The following is a 20471-nucleotide window of genomic DNA, read 5'->3' as shown; positions in this document are numbered from 1 at the left end:
CCCAAATGCACAGCTAGGGAGCCTGAGCACTTTTTCCTATGTCTAATTTGCTACCTGAATTTCTTCTTTTGAAAAATGCTTATATCTTTTGCCCATTTCTTAACAGGGTTGTTTGCTTTTGTTTTTGTTGAGTCTCTGAAGCTCTTTGTAGATCCTGGATATTAGCCCCCTACCTGGTTGTAGTACACAAAGATTTTCTCCCATTCTCTCAATTGCCTCTTCACTATATTGACAGTTTCCTCTGCTGTGTAACAGCTTCTTAGTTTCATGTAGTCCAACTGGTTTATTTTGGCTTTAACTAGCTGTGTTTTTGGTGTCTTTTCTAAGAAGTCTCTGCCTATGCATATGTCTTGTAGAGTGTTCCCTATGTTTTCCTCTAGTAATTTGATGATGTCTGGGTGCGGATTTACGTCCTTGTTCCATTTAGAGTTGATTTTTGTATAAGGTGAAAGGTGAGGGTCTTATTTCTCACTTCTGCATGTGAATATTCAATCTTCCCAACAGCATTTGTTGAAGAGACTGACCACTCTCCCAGGATTATTTTCAGTTCTGTTGTCAAAGTTAATTGGCTGTACATATGTGGATGCTCTTCAGAGGTTCTATTCTGTTCCACTGGTGGTCTTTTCTAGTCTTGTATCAGTTACCAGGCTAGCCTGTTTACTACAGCCCTGTAGTATGACTTTAAATATATATTGTGATTCCTTCAGCTTTATTGTTTAAGATAGCTTTGCCTTTTAGGTTACTCTTACTCATGGGTTTATCTACACAATCATGGCTCACCTTATAAACTCCATGATTCCAAATTTGAAAAACAGTTTCAAAATAAGTTTTTCACAAATATTAAAATACAAAATTTACTCATTCTGAAATCTTCAATTTGGCATGCACATTTTTTGGCTTTCACACACAAATTAGAATGATTATGTCAAACAATGATTATATTTCACATAATCATACTTTGTTCTGTATTTTATACTTTACAAAGTAAGAAACATGACTCAGTTCACTTAAGATAACTCATGGATTTTCTAAATTACTGTCTCAAAAAAGATGTGCTAACTAAACATTAAAGCATTATTCTTAAAATTATCATTTTTTCTAGAATAAAGGTTACAATAAAACTTACCTCAGTCTTTTTGTTAATGTGATCTGTAAAAAAAAAAAGTGAGACTTCATTGAAGGAAATTAACATATAAAATGTATGAACTTGTGAAAATCAAAAGAATTTTAAAACTACAGGAGTTAACAGAAGTCATCAGTTTTCTTGTATTCACATTTGATTGTCTAGGTTTAAGATTCACTATGGGGCCCGGTGACATGGCCTAGTGGCTTAAGTCCTCGCCTTGAATGCCCCGGGATCCCATATGGGCACCGGTTCTAATCCCGGCAGCTCCACTTCCCATCCAGCTCCCTGCTTGTGGCCTGGGAAAGCAGTCGAGGATGGCCCAAAGCCTTGGGACCCTGCACCCGCGTGGGAGACCCGGAAGAGGTTCCTGGTTCCCGGCTTCGGATCGGCGAGTACCGGCTGTTGCAGCTCACTTGGGGAGTGAATCATCGGAGAGAAGATCTTCTCCTCTGTCTCTCCTCCTCTCTGTATATCTGACTTTGTAATAAAAAATAAATAAATCTATATAAAAAAAAAAAGATTCACTATGTAAGCACCAATTTGCTCAGCTTGGAGATTAAGTCATGAGTTCTAGAAAATGCAATCCATAACAAGGGCTTTATTTTTAGTCATGTAAATTCTATATAACTTAGTTATTTCCTTTTTAAATTTTTATTTTTAAAAATTTGAGAGACAGAGGGAAACAGCGCCGCCATATGCCAGTTCACTTCCAAATGTTTGCAAGGACTGGAGCTGAGTCAGGTTGAAGCCTGAGCAGAGACCTCAATCTAGTCCCTTATGTGGACCTAACAGGAAGCTGGAAAAGGAATTAGGTTTCCTAAGTGGCAGATTAGCTTTTAGGGCAAATGTTCACTTTCAGCTATTTTGTTTAGTATCAATTTTAGGGTGGGGAGGCAGAAAAAACTAAGGGGATACAAACATATCCAAAATCAAACCAGATTCTATAACTGTAAAAAATGTTTAGGGGCTGGCACTATACCGTAACAGTGCCAGCATCCAATATGGATGCTAGTTTGAGTCCTGGATGGTCCACTTCCAATCCAGGTCACTGCTTAAGTACCTGGGAAAGCAGCAGAAGGCAGTGTAAATGCTTGGTCCCTGTACTCATGTGGAGATCTAAAGGAGGCTCCTAGCTCCTGCCTTTGGACCAGCTCAGCTCCAGTCATTGTAGCCATCTGGGAGGAGAACCAATGGATGGAAGATCTCTCTCTCTCTCCCTCTTGCTCTCGCTCTTTCTCTCCCTCTCTTTGTCCACCTCTACCTTTTAAATAAATAAGCCTTTTAAAAAACAACAGAAAAGTTCAAATTAATGTTTTTGTGGAATGAACTTTAAAAAAGCAGAACAGTAGGCAAAATATCATGGAACAGCAAGTTAAGCCACCATCTCCGATGGGAGTTTGGTTGGAATCCTAGCTGCTGCACTTCCCATCCAGTCCCCTGTTACTACTGGGTCTGGGGAAATAGCAGGGGGTTCAAGTAGTTGAGCTCCCATCATCCACATGGCAGTCTATGAAGAAACATTCCAGAATCTTGGCTTTGGCCTTGCCCAACCTCAGCTACTGAGGCCATTCTCTCTCTTTTTCTTATCACCTTTTATGTAAAATATATATATCTACATAAAAATATATATAGTTATTTATGTAGCTAGATATCAAATCTGTCTGAAAGTCAGTGTTACACAGTGAGAAAAAGAAGCAGAGAAAGACCTTCTATCTGCTGGTTCACTCCCCAAAAGGCTGCAACAGCAGGGGCCGGGCCAGGACAAAGCGAGGACAAAGCTCGTGGTCTCCCATGTGGGTGCAGAGTCCCAAGCACGTGGGCCGTCTGCTTTCCCAAGCGCATTAGCAGGCGGATGGACTGGAGAGAGAGCATCTGGGTCGTGAATCGGCACTCACAGGATGTCAGCACCACAGGTAGCGGCTTTACTCACAGTGCCACACTGCCAATCTAATAGATCTTAATAAACAAACACGTAAGTAGAATAACTTATGCCTTTTAAAACTATTAACATTTCTTTCAAAAACATGTATCTGTAATTTGATGATACTATGTAAAATCTCCTAAAAATTGATGTATGCTTATGTAATAAACACAAATGATAACTCCAAAATATATCTGGATGCAACAAATCATTAACTTCAGAGAAACAGCCTTTCCAGAAAGGAATTATTGATAGCAAAATAAGGGCAGGATCACACTGGGGGATCTAGACAAACCCACGGCTGAATCTGAAGTACAGAAGGAACAGACCAAATATTCTTGAGGTGGTCAGGATGTCTAACACTTAACAAATGTTTCTTGTGTATAACAGAAATTTTCCAATTTTTAAAATTTCATACTTATTTATTTCAAAGTCAGAGTTACAGACAGGGAGGGAGAGACACACACAGACAGATCTTCTAGCTGTGGCTCATTCACTAGATGGCTGAAACGGCTTGGGCTGGGCTGAGCCAAAGCCAGGAATGAAGAGCTTCACCCAGGTCTCCCACAGGGTGACACAGCCCAATCACTCCCGCCATCTTCCACTGCTTCTCCCATGTACGTAAGCAGGGAGATAGACTGGAAGTGAAACAGCTGGGACAGGACATAGCACCCATATGGGATTATGGAGTCAAAGGTCGTGGCTGCACCTGCCATGCCACAATGGTGGCAATGTAAGTTTTACTTAAGAATTAAAAATAACTGGAGAGTTTTCTTACATGTGAAATTTAAGAGCTGTTCTAATTCTCTCAAGGATATATTTACTAGAATAGAGTTCATAAACACAGTAAACGCCCAAATCAAGAGGTTTGGATAAAACTATAAGGTTCTGTCAGGTTACACAATCATTCTTCCAGGTCTACTTAGCATACAATTTGATGCCAGGACCCAAGAAGACTCCCAATTGTACATCATGACTTGCCAGCAGCATGCAGCTTCCCTCAAACTGTCATAGTGATATGTTTGTCAGTGTAGTAATACAGCCACATTCTACTTTAGAAATAAACATATGGAAAACAAATTAGTAGATTAAAAAGCATTCTTCCCATGCTTCTGCCTTGCTTTTTCTTATGTTAACATTTTCTTATATGAAGTCTTACTAAGCTTGGGATTTCATTTTATTCATTTACTTATGTTTTTATTTTTACTTGAAACTGCATTTATTTATGTTAGCACAGTGTGACATCTTAATTCATATATAAAATTTATAATGATCAGATTGGTGTAATGGGTACCATCACTTCATTTATCATTTCTTTGTGTTGGGAGCATTCAAAATCCTTTTCATTAGTTAGTTTTGAAATATTTAGTTAAATGTTGTCAGTCTTACTTATACTACCAAAGTTTCATGGGCATTCCATGTCCACTGAGCATTCTTTTCCGTCCCTCCCTTCCCCACATCCTTCTCTGATTCTGGTAACCACTATTCCATTCTCAACTTTTTGAGATCAACTTTTAGCTTCCACATATAAATGAGAACATTAGGCATTTGTCTTTCTGTGCCTGACTTAGAAAAATCTTAATATGAATTTTCTTTTAACTCCAAAGTAAAGCAGCTTAATCAGAGGCAAACCATAGGAACAACTTGATATGCAACGGAATACAATCTTCTAAATACATTCCTAATTTCACAGAAAGGCTTCTTTCTGAAAATAAATTTAAATGTTTATATTATTATTATTATTGGCCTTTTATTTAGCCATATAGAACAAAATATAATGAATTAAGGCTAAATCCATATGATTCAAATAAATCTCCCAGTCAATGAACAAACAGCTGTTCAAATGGCAGCAATTATTCTGATACAGACACAGCACTATTCAGGTCTCATGGTGAAGCAAGTCTCATGGTGGCTACTGAGCATTAAAAATGTGGCTAAAGTCTAAATTTTTCATTCAAATTTATATTCAAATTGCCACATCTGAATAGAGGATACCAGAGTGTATAACACAGGTTAAGTTTTTACCATTTCTCAAATTAAATAGTATATTCTTTGTGGTATGTCTTTAAGAATTTAAAAGACTATATAATAATTTCTAATTCCTCTAATAAAAATACAATTATTATTATAAGTAATTTTCTAGCAGTAACTCATTCTAAAACTTGTATTTTAATCTTTTAAGATACAATTCAAGATAATCTGGGGAGGTTGAATAATAACTATGAAATCAGAAGATGCTATTTTTGGTATACCATAAGCCCAATGACTTTATGCATAATATATTTCAAAATCATTCAAAGCTACTACTGTGAATTTTTATTTATTTTAACTCTTAGAAAAGGGACAAACTAAGAAATCAAGAATGCTTACTGAAGTTGTATATGCTTTTAATGGCTGATTTTAAATGATCAGAAATTAAATGGTTTTAATTTCTGAACAGTGTTCTGGTTTGACTACTTGTTCTCTATCAATCTCACACTGAAATTTAACTGCCACTGTTCCAGCAGTAAGAGGAGGGACCTATAAGAGATGCTTGAGCCAGGAGGGCACCACCTTGCTAAGAGTGGGACTGGGGTCTGAATTAAGGGGAAGTGGTCCCTCTGACTCTCTGGTCCCCTTGCCTTCAGACATGTGCAGAAATAGCAAGAAGGCCTTCATCAATTATCAGGCTGTCCAGTATCCAGAAATTTGAGTCATTCTGTTCATTATAAATTATATTGTCTTAGATACTCTGCTAAAACAATACAAAAATGGACTAAGAGAGAGGTTCACATTTTTAAGTTTTCTAAATGCTACAATAACAATTTCACTTACTTTTTAAAATCAGAATGGTACTTACAGCTTAAATATAAAATGACTTAAAATAGTTATTTCAGCATAATACATATCATATATATTACCTTCAGATTGAAAATCTTTCAGTGATACTGTGAGAGGTTTATCTTTTCCCTGCTGATTCCTTTTTCTGTCTTTTTTATTCATAACTTTTGACTGAGTTGAAACATTTTCAGAGTTTTCATACTCCTAGAAAAAAAAAGACAAAGAATAAGTAGGTTCAGAGAGGTACTGTTTCTTCAAGTTTTATTTTTTACTTATTTGAAAGCAAAGTGACAGAGAATCTCCCATCTGTTGTGTTACTCCCCATATGGCCACAGTGGCCCATAGCTTCTTCCAGGTGTCAGACATGGGTGCAGGGGCCAAGCACTTAAGCTATCCACAGATACTTTTCCAGGTGTATTAGCAGTGATCTGGATTGAAAGTGGAGTAGCCAGATCTTAAATTTGCACGTATATGTAATGCCAGTGCCACTGAGAGTGGTTTAACTCACAATACCACAATGCTGACCCCATGAATTAAGACAGATAAAAAATTAAAGCAGGCTAGCCAAGTTTTGTAAGAGGATACCCGTTTGTTTATATACTCAATTTCTTGTATCTTAGAAAGTCAAATAAAACAAAACATTTTAACTCAGTTTATAATCCTATCCTTCATTGCCACCTTCTTTTTCCTTCCTTTAAGGACAAAATCTAAGAACAGTAAGCAACAATTTCTTCTCACCTACTGAAATCTTACTTCTTACTGTTCTCTGATACTAAAATTAAGATCAATCTCCTCTTAACTGTCAAATCTAACAGATACTCTCTTTTGAGTACCTCTTGGTTTGTTCCATATGCTTCTGACTACTCGAACTTCCCCTCATAAGAAGTTTGTATCTCACAATGGAGTAACCGAGTTTGATTCCCAGATCTGTTCCTAACTGCAACTTCCTGCTAATTCAGACCCTAAGAGGTAGCAGTGGTGGCACCAAGTGCTTAGTTGCTCAGACACTGCAGTGGCACAGTAGGCTGTGGTGTTGGCATCATATATGCACGCTAGTTTGGGTCTCAGCTACTCCACTTCTGATCCAGATTTCTGGTAATGGACTGGGAAAGCCCCAGATAGTTTGAATTCTGCACCCAAGTGGGAGAACTTGGAGAAAGCTGCTGGCTCCTAGCTCTGGACCAGCCCAGCTCTGACCAAGGTGGCCATCTGAGGGGTAAGCCAGCATATGGGTGATCTCTGTCTCTCCTTCTAACCTTCCTTTCAAATACATATATATATATATATATATTTTATACATATATATATGTATACATATATGTATATTTTAAAAGAGTTCCTGCCTCCCAGGTGGGGGACCTGGAGTCCATTCTGCGCTTTTGGCTCTAAACCTGGTCCAGCCCTTGCCAGTGAGGCATTTGGGCAGTGAACAAGCAGATGGGAACTCTTTCTGTTTGTTTGTGTATGTGTGTGTGTGTGCGTCTCTGTCTCTCACACAAATAACGCAGTTGCTGTTCATTACAATCGACTCTTAGCCTGTTCTGAGCATATTTTGTACATACTGCTCTTCAGTCAAAGTTTAAAGTTCTGCCTCTACATTAATCATTTCCACATGAACAGACCACTCGTCTGGTATGTCTAATAAGCATCTCCACAATACATGTCTCACATCTTCCACCTAGACTCTGCTTCCTCACTTGATCCTATTCTAGATTCCTTGCTATGCCAGTAGCACCTATAAAGCTGTCTAGCACAGAAACCTCAATGTACCCTTGCCTACTCTGCTACATATTTTATATCCAGATTACTCACTAGTTGGTGTAGACTCTATCATCCTAACATTGCTTTATCTGTTAAATTTTCCATATACAAAACCTCTTTCACTTCCCCTACCTTCTTTTGCATGGACATCACAACACCTTTTAGTTCCTCAATCCATCTTCTACATTGCTACAACATGAGTTTCTTTTTTTAAAGTATTTTTATTTGAAAAGCAGATTTCACAGAGGGAGGAGACACACAGAGGTCTTACAGCATGAGTTTCTAAAATGAAAACCTGAAATCAACCTAAAAGTAAAAATACACAATAGCTTTCCTCTAGAAAAGGTATAAAATCCAATCTCATTAACTTGGTAATAAGGTTCTTTACATCCTATCCTTCTATCTACGTCTACAGCAAGTCTAGATCTCTATATGACAATTTTTCAAATATACTATATTCTTGCGCATATACACATTATATGTTCTTATCACTTCTTCCATGAGATTGCCTAATTTCCTTGCATATCTTGTGAAATTTAAAAACTTAAATTTTAAGAATCCTTTCTTAAAAAGGCCTGGTGCGATAGCCTAGTGAGTAAAGCTCTCGCTTTGCATGTGTCTGGGATCCCATGTGGGTACCAGATCGTATCCCAGCTGCTCCACTTCCCATTCAGCTCTCTGCTTGTGTCCTGGCAAAGCAGTGGAGGACAGCTCAAAGGCTTGGAACCCTGCACCTGTGAGGGAGACCCAGAAGAAGCTCCAGGCTCCTGGCTTTGTGTTGGCTCAGCTCTGGCCACTGTGGCCACTTAGGGAGTGAACCAGTGGACAGAAGATCTATCTGTCTCTCCTTCTCTCTGTAAATCAGTACATCTCTCTGTAAATCTTTCCAATAAAAATAAATAAACCTTTTAAAAAAATCCTTCCTTAAAATTTATTTCCTTCTTCAAAGGTAATAAAAAGTCTTCTATTTTTCTGAATTCCCACTGCATTGAGAACATATATCTCCATATTATACATTATAATTACATGTATATCTCTCTCCACTAAACTCAGGGGTTAGGACGTTTTAGTTTTGGATTGTTTGCTTAGTAAATTTTGGCTACTTAACAAATATTTGGCCGATGAGTGAGAACAAAAAATAATATCCCCAAATGTAGTTATTACAAAACTCCTTAGGTTAATAGTTGTGCCAAGAAAAATGGCCTGAACTATAATATTTTATTAACATTTATTCTGCTCATCCTTCAAGGATATAGGTGATTTTCTTAAAACTTTAGAATCTAAACATGTATCTAACAACAAATCAGTATTTCATAAAATTGTATCCCCTAATTGAGCAATACAAGAAGATATCTGCAGTAAGAACAATAAAAAAATCCATCTAAAAGACTGAACTACAGTACATCTATTTGTATCTATTTTTCTAATTGCTTGATTTGTGTCTAAATAGACATATAGCAATAAGCAATATATTCTGTGTTATTTAGGGTAATAGGAATAAGGGATATGGAAAACCAAACTAACACATACAGTGAACAAAGTCTACTTTCCTGGAAATTTTCATTCTTTTGAGTTAAAATAACAAAATCATCTTCATCTTGGATTAAAGTGATAAAACACACTGACACAGCCATTAAAAAAAAAAAAAACCAGAAAACAAAATAAACCCAAAAAACTCAACTTAACCAGGGTCCATTTAAGATTAACCACTGAATAAATCTTTAATGATAAAAATAACTGACACCTATACAGTTTAAATATAGAAAGTAGAAACCAATACCAATTGTTAGCTAAATCTTCCTACAGTCACAGCCATTGCATTCTGCATTTCAACACACAACTGATAAAGGCTGCTGAGTGACAAACGCTGAGCTTACAAGACTAAAATATCACAAATAGTTTCTCAGTTATTTTAGTAGTAGTCAATTTCTGGTAGAGAGTCTCTTAATGGGTGCCTCTGTACGACAGTAGTCATATATGTACATTAATTCTAAATTCAATAAATCACCTGTTAAGAATTTCATTCCCTCTCTTCCCCTCAATTTGGGTGGAGGAACTCATTAACCAAACACCCCAAATGATCAGACCAGGCTTATCCCTAAGTTTCACCTCTCAAAAATTTGAGAAGGAATTCCATCACAAAAATGTTTAGTTGCAACAATGAACTTTTAGGATAAACCCCAACCTTTGACCTCTTCTAAAATATATCAATAAAAATGCAAATACCTTTTTGTGCTCCTCATATTCCAGTTTACTTAGCAACAGTGCCTTCTCAAGATCTGCTTCAAACATTTCAGATGTTATCTAAAAAACAAGTTTTACAATAAATAGATGTCAGCACTATACTATGTAGCAAAAGAACTATTCTTGTTTCACCATCCAATTTAACTTTAGAATCTTGCTTTCAGCACCCTCAAATAAAATTACTCTCCATAAAAACTGTTTTTTCCACTTGCCTGACAGAACTCCTGAGACAGGACTTTGGACTGTCTTCTCTTCGGAATAAGTGTGTCTGCAGTTGTACATTATGTTGAATTGTAACATAACAGGAATAAACATCCTATATTTTATGTCTGTTTAGTGGCTAACAAAAACATAAAACAGTGGAGTTTTCTTGTTTTTGTCTGTTTAGAATCCTTCCTCTATTCTTTTGAAACATTATCCTTTATTCCTTTTGTTTTTTCCTGCAGTAGTACAGCCTAGTGCATGCCACTGCACACTACCCACTATTTCCATTTGAACACACAAGCTGCTGTCATCACCAACAGATGCAGGGAAGTGGTCCATCTCCGCTTTGTTCTCACAGTAATCAGATTTTGAGAACAAGGATAAATCAAGTGGAATCTGATCATTTGATGAGACCACAAGCAACAAATACTGGGTCATGTCTCAGAAAAACTCTACAGGTATTCCTTAGCTTCTGCCTTTCCCAAGGCCTGTTAAGTTTTTAGTTTTTTTTGTTGCTTGCTTTGATTACAGATGTATTTGTTTTATTAGAAAGTCATAATTACAGAGAGAAGAGATTGAGAGAAGGATCTTGCATCCATTGGTTCACTCCCAAGTGACTGCAACTGCTGCAGCTGAGCAAATCTGAAGCCAGGAACCAGGTGCCTCCTCCGAATCTCCCAAGGGTCCCAAGGCTTTGGGCCATACTCTGCTGCTTTCCCAGGACATAAGCATGGAGCTGGAAGGGAAGTGGACCAGCCGGGATATGAACTGCTGCCTGTATGGTATCCTGGCCCCTGAAGGCAAGGATTTAGCCACTAGGCCATTGTGCTGGGCCCTAAGTTTTAGTTTAAACCTGTGAATGACTCAGTATCCGTCCAATACATTATTTTTTTGCCTAATTAGAATTGTTTCTGTTACTTAACGATTAATAAAAAAATAAATCTAAAATAGAAGAGAAATTGACTGCAGAAGGGAGTGATCTGTTCAGAGGGACACCTTGAAAACCACAACTTGAATTAAACCTTTCATTTGTAACCAGGGACATCCTTTTGAAAGTATGTTATCATATCTTGGCATTAAAAACAAGAGCAAAAAAAGATTAGGCTTATACAATTCTAACTCCAGGAAATAAAACTAGAATTAAAATGGTAAACAACATATACAGCAAACATGATTAAGCCCTAAATACACTGTACATGCTTTTTCTATGGCATGACTAAAAAGAAATAAAAAGCAAGTTCAATCCAAATTAGTAATGAGTAGAAAAAAGTAATACAGTAACTTTGGATTTATTATGTAAATTAACTGTATGAATAAATGGGTACTCTAACAGTACCACTATATGAATAAATTAATGTTCAAAACCAATAGTTATGATCCACAGGAAAAGAATTAGATTCTTGGGGCCCAGCGAGATAGCCTAGTAGTTAAACGCTCACCCTGCATGTGCTGGGATCCCATATGGGGCACTGGTTCACACCCCCAGCAGCTCCACTTTCCATCCAGCTCCCTTCTTGTGGCCTGGGAAAGCTGTAGAGGATGGCCCAAAGCCCTGGGACCATGAGCCTGCATGGGAGACCCAAAAGAAGCTCCGGGATCCTGGTTTTGGATTGGCTCAGCTCCAGCCACTGCGGCCACTTGGGGAGTGAACCAGCGGATGAAAAATTTGTCTGTCTCTCCTTTTCTCTGTAAATATGACTTTCCAGTAGAAAACAAATTTTTTTTAATAAGAGGAATTACTTATATTAGTGTTATACAAAGAAAGTTTGTATCAGTTCCAACTAAACTCAAAGCAAACTAAATATAAAATATTTCACTGTAAATACAGCAGTTATCCTAAGAACTAACAAAATTACTTGTTTATTTTGAATGCAAGTGGTTCAATTAGCTACATTTTAAATTCATATTGTTGCTGATATTTAATGTCACATACAAATATTTTGACTAAGATTCTAAAAATCAGTGACTAAATTTAAATGAGAAAGTTGAAGTCTTCCATGATGCCTTTATTATTTTTCATGCTAACTCATGGAATTCAACTATTAAAGTAGCTGATTGTAATGGTTTGTGAAAAGCAGAATGAAATGGAACTTTTAAATGAAAAACAAGGCTCTCCTCAGAATTTGATTCTGAATTCTTAAATTTACTTTTTAATTATTAACACAACCTAGCTTCAAGGAAGTTCCAGTAGGAAAAAAAAAATCTCTAAAAACCAGAAGAAATCTTTCAGAGTGCCACTTAATGAACAATCATATTAAGTACTGAGGCTCTTTCTTGTGCTCTGTCCTACCACTAGCTGTTTAAATAAGCAGCAGCAATTTGGTTTCTGCTCCCAAAGAATTTTTATGGAAACTGGAAGTGTAAGATTAACACAGGGGGCCACTGTTGCAGCAAAGCCACTGTCAGCACTGCCATCCTGTCATATGCGTGCTAGCTCGTGCCCTGGCTGCTCCATTTCCCACCCAACTCCTTGCCAACAGCCTGGAAACAGCAGGGGAAAACGGACGAAACTCCTGGTTTTGGCCTGGCCCAGTCACAGCTGTTGTGGTCACTTGGGGAGTGAAACAGCAAATGGAAGAACACTCCTTGTCACTCCTAATTTTCTCAAATAAATAAATTTTAAGGAAAAAAAAAAGTCTAGCATATATAAAGTATGGAAATAGAGCAAGACATTAAAAGAGCTACAAAAGTTCAAGAAAGGGCCTGGCGGCGTGGCCTAGCGGCTAAAGTCCTCGCCTTGAAAGCCCTGGGATCCCATATGGGCGCCGGTTCTAATCCCGGCAGCTCCACTTCCCATCCAGCTCCCTGCTTGTGGCCTGGGAAAGCAGTTGAGGACGGCCCAATGCATTGGGACCCTGCACCCGCGTGGGAGACCCGGAAGAGGTTCCTGGTTCCCTGCTTTGGATCGGCGCGCATTGGCCCGTTGCGGCTCACTTGGGGAGTGAAACATCGGATGGAAGATCTTCCTCTCTGTCTCTCCTCCTCTGTGTATATCTGGCTGTAATAAAATGAATAAATCTTTAAAAAAAAAAAAGTTCAAGAAAAAGAGACAACAAATGGTATTTAGAGAAACATACAGAAACACATGAAGTTGGAACTTAAAGGATCGTCTGGACAGGCATTGGGGCACAGAGGCTAGGCCCCTGCTTGGTATGTTCACCCCCTGTTGAGTCCCAGCTCCTCCGGTTCTAATCCAGCTCCCTGCTAATGCAGCATGGCAACAGATGATGAATGGCGGGAGATCCAGATGGAGTTTCACAGTTTTAATTTTTCCTGCTCAGGCTTAGCTATTGCAGGTATCTGAGGAATCAATCAGTGGAAGGAAGCTCTTTCTTTCTGACTTTCAAGTAGAAATATTTTTAAAAAGAAAGTAATTTTTTTTAAAAGGATACATAAATTTTTAAAAGTAGAAAAAAGAACAAAATAAACAATAAGAGGTAGAAGCCATATGAACAAAGATATGTGATTAAGCATAGAGCCAAAAAACAGGTGATTTAGCCTAACAAACACACCAACACAACAATTCAGGGTGCCTAGGTCCGACGTGTGGTTCTGGCTCCCTAATGCAGACCCTAAGAGAGGATAGTGCAAGTGACTGGATTCATGTCCTGTACGCAGAAGCCTTGCACTGAGTCCCTGGCTTCAGCCTGCCCATTTCCAGTTACTGCTGCTGCTGCTGCTGAGGGGTGAAGGGGAATCCCTAAGCCCAGTGGACAGCAGCTCCATCTCACCCCTAAGGATCCATTATAGAAAAAGGAAAGTCACCTTGATAAAAAACGAATCTTAAACAGGAGAAAAAAAAAAAAAAAACAGCAAGCTTTGGGAGACCACATAGGTAGCTAATTAAAATTTCTATCCTTGCGCCTGGCAGCGTGGCCTAGCGGCTAAAGTCCTTGCCTTGAACACCCCAGGATCCCATATGGGCGCCGGTTCTAATCCCAGCAGCTCCACTTCCCATCCAGCTCCCTGCTTGTGGCCTGGGAAAGCAGTCAAGGACGGCCCAAAGCTTTGGGACCCTGCACCCGTGTGGGAGACCTGGAAGCTGCTCCTGACTCCTGACTTTGGATTGGCTCAGCACCAGCCATTGCGCTCACCTGGGGAGTGAATCATCGGAGGGAAGACCTTTGTCTCTCCTCCTCTCTGTATGTCTTTGTAAGAAAAATAAATCAATCTTAAAAAAAATTTCTATCCTGCTCACACTAGAGTGACTCTGAGCAAGTTATATGACACGTGTAAATCAGTTTGAGGGTTTTTTTTTTTAAAGATTTTTAAAATTTTTATTGGAAAGTCAGATATACAGGGAGGAAGATCTTCCATCGCTGGGATCCCATATGGGCACCGGTTCTAATCCCAGCAGCCCCGCTTCCCATCCAGCTCCCTGCTTGTGGCCTGGGAAAGCAGTTGAGGACGGCCCAAAGCTTTGGGACCCTGCATTCTGTCTCTCCTCTTTTTATTTATTTTTTTAAGATTTGTTTATTTTTATTGGAAAGGCAGATATACAGAGAGGAGGAGAGACAGAGAGGAAGATCTTCTGTCCGATGGTTCACTCCCCAAGCGGCTGCAAAGGTTGGAGCTGAGTCAATCTGAAACCAGGAGCCAGGAGCTCTTCTGGGTCTCCCATGCAGGTGCAGGGTCCCAAGGCTTTGGGCCGTCCTCGGCTGTTTTCCCAGGCCACAAGAAGGGAACTGGATGGGAAGCAGGGCCGCTGGGATTAGAACTGGCGCCCCACATGGGATCCCAGCGCATGCTAGGCGAGGAGTTTAACCACTATGCTCTCATGTTGGGCCCCAAAAAAATAAATACATCTTTAAAAAACATATTTTATTACTTTATGGAGAGTAGGAAGCAATGAAGGAAGCTAAGTGGAAGGAAGCCTTCCTTCCTTTTAAAAAACTGTTATAAATATAGTTGTCCAGAAATACAAGCGTCTAACTACGAAACAGGCCCTAAGCAATAAAATGTAAACAAAATAAAATCTTATTTTTAATGTTCCAATAAGCCACTGTAAATAAAAAAATATGCAAGCCAAAAAGTCAATATACCTAATCCACTGAAAATACTGCTAATCTACTGAATATAGCTTAGTCTAACCATCTTCAAATGTACTTAAGAGTTGGGCAAATAATCTAATACAAAGTACTGAATATCTCGTGAAATTGAAGACTGTACTGTAAAAGAATGTATGATATAGAAGACAGTACAGTGGATACAAAATTTCCAAGCAATGCCACACAGGACACTGTACAGCAGTGGTGCTTAAATTTGTGATCAAGTGTAAGCACTGATTGAGCTACAGCAAGAGAGTATCATGCCCAATTCTACTGGTCAAGAAAAAAAGATCATAATTCAAGATTCTATATACAGTTTTAAGAGAATGCATGCTGTTCTTCCATCACCAAAAAGTTAAAAAATTGTAAAGCAAATTATCCTTTTTTTCCACAGAGGTGCCTGTTCAAGTCTGGCTGCTCTACTTCCAATCCAACTCTGTATTGATGGCCTGAGGAATCAGAGGAAGATGTCCCAAGTGCTCAGGCTCCTGCCCACTGCCTGTGTGACCCAGAAGCTCCTGGCTCCTCTTCAGCCTGGCACAGACCCAGCTGTTGCAGCCATCTTGGGAGTGAACCTGCTGAAGATCTCATTCTGTCCCTCCTTCTCCAACTCTGCCTTTCAAATAAATGATCTTCAAGTAAGATAAAAGGCCTACGGAATTGAATTAGATACATACAAGTGCCCAAGATAGAGTCCTTGGCTTCCTTCATTGCCCCCTACTCTCCATCTAGTAGTAAATACACATTTTAAAAGAGCTGCTTATTCATTTGAAAAGCAGAGTTACACAGAGAGAGAGATGGAGACACACAGAGAGTGACAGATCTTCTATCCAGTGGCTGACTCCTCAAACGGCAGCAACAGCTAGCTAGGGTTGCACCACACCAAGGCCAGGAGCGTGGAGTTTCTTCCAGGCCTCTCACATCAGTGCAGGAGCCCAGCATTTGGCTCATCTTCCACTGCTTTCCAAGGCACATTAGCAAGGAGCTGAATGCAAGTGGGGCAGTTGGGTCTCCAACTGGTAAGTATAAGAGATGCCGGAGTCACAGGCAGTGGCTTACCCTCTACATCACAATACCAACCCCTGACTTTTTTTTTCTATTGAAGCAAACCTCAAGGGTTTATGAATAGTTAGGGAGCATGAAGAGCCAGTAACACAACCCTGAAGGACAGTAGATATTTTGCAACCAAAGTAGAAAAAATGATTTAATCTCAGTACAACAATTTCACCCATTTAAATCCAAACGAAGTTCCAGATGAAATTGCTCTTTATTTCTCACAGGTACTTTGGGAATACTGTTAGAAAATAACACAGAGCATTATTCTGAAGACATCTTACTTATAGCCAACTGATTAGCCATAATAGCAATAGGGCTAGTCCTCCAATAATTTTCAAAGTATACTATAATCTTTCACTAATTCAGAAGTTAGAATTACTTCCTCAGAAATGTTATAACTGTGTTCCTGAGCACTGATTTTTTTTTTAAAGATTTTATTATTATTATTGGAAAGCCAGATATACAGTGAGGAGGAGAGACAGAGAGGAAGATCTTCCATCCAATGTTTCACTCCCCAAGTGAGCCGCAACGGGCCGGTACGCGCTGATCCGATGCCGGGAACCAGGAACCTCTTTTGTTGTACTTAAAAAGTACAACAAAAATGCAGACTTAATAAGTGTAGACGCATTTAGAGAATGACTATAAAATACATTAACACAGATGAACTGAACATAGTAATTAGGATGAGCAGTAGTTTTGTTTAGAACATGGACAACATTTAAAATCATAATGCTCAGGCCCGGCGGCGTGGCCTAGTAGCTAAAGTCCTCGCCTTGAAAGCCCTGGGATCCCATATGGGCGCCGGTTCTAATCCCGGCTGCTCCACTTCCCATCCAGCTCCCTGCTTGTGGCCTGGGAAGGCAGTCGAGGATGGCCCAATGCATTGGGACCTGCACCCGCGTGGGAGACCCAGAAGAGGTTCCAGGTTCCCGGCATCGGATCGGCGCGCACTGGCCGTTGCGGTTCACTTGGGGAGTGAATCATCGGAGAGAAGATCTTCCTCTCTGTCTCTCCTCCTCTCTGTATATCTGACTTTGTAATAAACTGAATAAATCTTTTTTCCTGTTCTTTTTTTATTTTTAATCTGTTCTTAATTTTAGTCTACTAGGAATGTTTATTATTAAATGCCTATGCATGAATTAAGGTTTTTTCACACCAAAATAAGTATGTCTTTGAATTCTAATTTGCAGAAACTTTCAGCAGTACTTCTACATGTTATTAAAAACCATTATATAACAATCTCCCTTTTTAGATCATTCTGCAAGTTCAACAAAAACTACTTATCACAAGGAGTGCAATTTAAAGCTAAATTTCACTTTTAATTTTCAATAAAATATCAAAATCAATTCCACATTTACTTCCAGAAATACACTTCTTTCTATAATTTTGTAGTTTTCATTTTCCATTTCCTAGTTTTCTCTAAGGCTCAGTCATGTACTTTTCCACAAATCAAAATCTAAACAAGAAAGTGTAGTAAGATTTTCACGTATTAGAACACAAAGAAACAGCAGCATTTGAAGCAAATTTCACCAACTGCTTCATCGGAGAAGGCCAAGAATTAGGCAGAGGTCTGATCAAAGTCGCTGTGCTGCCCTCATCAGCGGAAGGTAGGTGATTTTGTGAGGAAAAATACCAGAAAAGTCATTTCCTCTTTACAACAGAAAATCTTTCTGGGGTGCTAAGGCTTATTTTTCCTGCATGTTATATAACTGTAGCCCAACTTTCAAAGTAAGTCTTTCTGAGGATATTCATTTTTTATTCATCCCATGTATTTATTGCATAGAGATTGTAAGTCAAGCACTGTGTTAGTGCTGTCTAGACATAGATTCATAGAGACAGGAACTGTAGCATGCAAGGCCTTCTGGGACATGGTACATGTTTTGATTTTTATCCTGAAAAACAAGTGAACAAGTGTATCCCTTGAACAATTACACAGAAGTGGGAAAAGGGAGGCCTTTAATACATACATTTCTTTTAAAAATTATTTACTTCTTTTCACTCTATCTGAAAGGCAGAAAATGAGAAAAAGAGAGAGAGAAAGAGAGTCTTCCATCTGTCAATATTAGTTTGTCAGTTCAGTTCCCAGATGTCTGCTATAGTCAGGACTGGGCTAGACCAAAGCCACGAGCCCAGAGCTCCATAGGGTCTCCCACTGGGGTAACAGGGACTGGGTGCTTGGGTCATCTGCTTGCACTATCAAACAACTGGAAGTAGGATCAGGGCTTCGATTCAGCCCCACGTGCGCATGGGGTGTGGGCAGCCTAAGCAGTGTTTTAGTGCACCAAAATACCTGTGCTGAATTATGACATTGTAAATGATAAATTGTTTTAGGGTATAAAAGTTATATCTCAATGAAACCATATGATCTATCATAAGTTTCTCATATCCTACAAAAATGAAACAAAGAAAATAAAATAGAAAAATTCTCCCACCATCTGTAAGAGTGAGAAAATTTATCTCCATCCACATCATACCACTGCATTTTATCTTTTAAGATGAAAAAATAGCAAAGTGTGGTTTACATGTACAAAGAGTGAAAAAATCAAGTATTTGCTTTACAAATGCAAAAGGGAAAGCACACAATGCATAGTATTTAAAACAGAGTATTTTGGATTTGGCATAGTGATACAGCATGTTTAGCTGCCACCTGGGAAACTGGCATCCCATGTGAGTGCCAGGTCATATCCCAGATATTTTACTTCCTATTCAGTGTCCTGCTAATGTGCCTGGAAAACAGTAGAAGATGATCCAAGTGAAGGAGACTTGGCAGAAGCTCCTGGACCCACGGCTTTAGACTGTCCCATCCCCAGCTTTGTAGAATGAACCAGTGGATGAAACCTCTCTCTCTCCCTCTGCCTTTCCCTCTCTGTAACTCTGACTTTCAAGTACTAGAAGTGTATCTCTAAAAAATAAAATAAGCTGTTCCCAATTATTTTTTTTGAGTTATCTTTAATCTTTACTTTTTTTTAATTTTATTCTTTTTTTTAATTCATTAATTACATTGTATTATGTGACACAGTTTCTTAGATACTGGGATTCTCCCCTCCCCTCCCCAAACCCTCCCACCATGGTGGATTCCTCCACCTTGTTGCATAACCACAGTTCAGTTGAGATTCCCCCATTGCAAGCATACACCAAACCTAGAGTCCAGCATCTTATTGTCCAGTCAAGTTCAACGGCTTCTTAGGTATACCCTCTCTGGTCTGAAGACAGAGCCAGCAGAGTATCATCCCAGTCAATTGAAAGCTCCAACATACCATCAGCAAAAATTTACATCATTATGGAATTAATTGACATAGTAATGAGTAACCAATATGTTAAAAGTAAATGCGAGTTCTTAGCCACCTTCTGTGACCATCTCATTGACATTTCGATTTTAGTTTATACACAACATATAACATACATAACATAACATGTTATACATAACATCATATCATCTTAAGAATAAATCTTTAAAAAAAAAAAAAAAAAAGGAAATGGAGCAGCCAGGACACGCGCTAGCACCTTCACTGGATGTTGGCTTCACAGGTGGTGGCTTTACCAGCTATAACACTGGCCTCCATTATATTCTTTAATGTATCTCCAACGTACAAAAATGGGTAAACAATTCACTGAAAGATTAAAAGTACTACTGAAAAGAGAAATGTATATAATACAACTTACAAAAATAAAAATTAATGACTAATATGGTAAACAGAATAGATAACATAAACACATATAATACAGATTATCTGTATGTTTTAAGCAAGAGTGATGTCATACAAGCAGCTGAAAATGGAAATTCTAAATAGAAAATTAAGACAGTGAATATTCACAATTTTGCTTTATGGAGTCATCAATTTGTTTTTTTCCCTGATGTTACAGCAATTACTTGTGCACATGCTAATAGACATTTAGTTCATGTTAGAGATGGATAAAACCCATGATGTGGAATCTGAGTCAATATAGTAAGATATACACAATGAAACTTGATGTGTTTATTGTTAATTATTTTTGAATGAGGATATAATATTTTAAACAAGATACACTAGAATAAACAACATCAATGAATCATGAATAAATGATTTTATACCTGAGATTTATTCACGGACAATAACTGTTGTTGAACACATCATTTGATCTTGACACAGTATTAAAAAGAAATACTGAAAGTTAAGAATACAATCAAATCAAAGCCATACTCGCTATATGTTTTTTTTTTTTACTCGCTATATGTTTTAAAACAGCTTAATTTTAATGTAATTCACCTATTAATATACCACCTATCACATAAACCTAACCCATTTCAAGC

At 38.5% G+C, this 20471-nt stretch overlaps 1 protein-coding gene across 3 annotated transcripts in view; it reads right to left on the bottom strand.

Annotated features, from left to right (window-relative positions):
• Window positions 1–20471, bottom strand: part of GKAP1 (G kinase anchoring protein 1) — a 68799-nt gene that overhangs the window by 20633 nt on the left and 27695 nt on the right. For all 3 annotated transcript variants that reach the window (XM_058672619.1, XM_058672620.1, XM_058672621.1), the window contains 3 exons: window positions 9855–9932; window positions 5948–6071; window positions 1127–1149 (listed from right to left, as the gene is read on the bottom strand). In XM_058672619.1, the coding sequence (XP_058528602.1) occupies window positions 1127–1149; window positions 5948–6071; window positions 9855–9932 (225 nt within the window). The remainder of the gene's footprint in view (window positions 1–1126; window positions 1150–5947; window positions 6072–9854; window positions 9933–20471) is intronic.

The sequence above is a fragment of the Ochotona princeps genome, chromosome 14, assembly GCF_030435755.1.
Source record: "Ochotona princeps isolate mOchPri1 chromosome 14, mOchPri1.hap1, whole genome shotgun sequence".
Classification (NCBI taxonomy): Eukaryota; Metazoa; Chordata; class Mammalia; order Lagomorpha; family Ochotonidae; genus Ochotona; species Ochotona princeps.
This window is presented reverse-complemented; position numbering and strand designations above follow the sequence as displayed.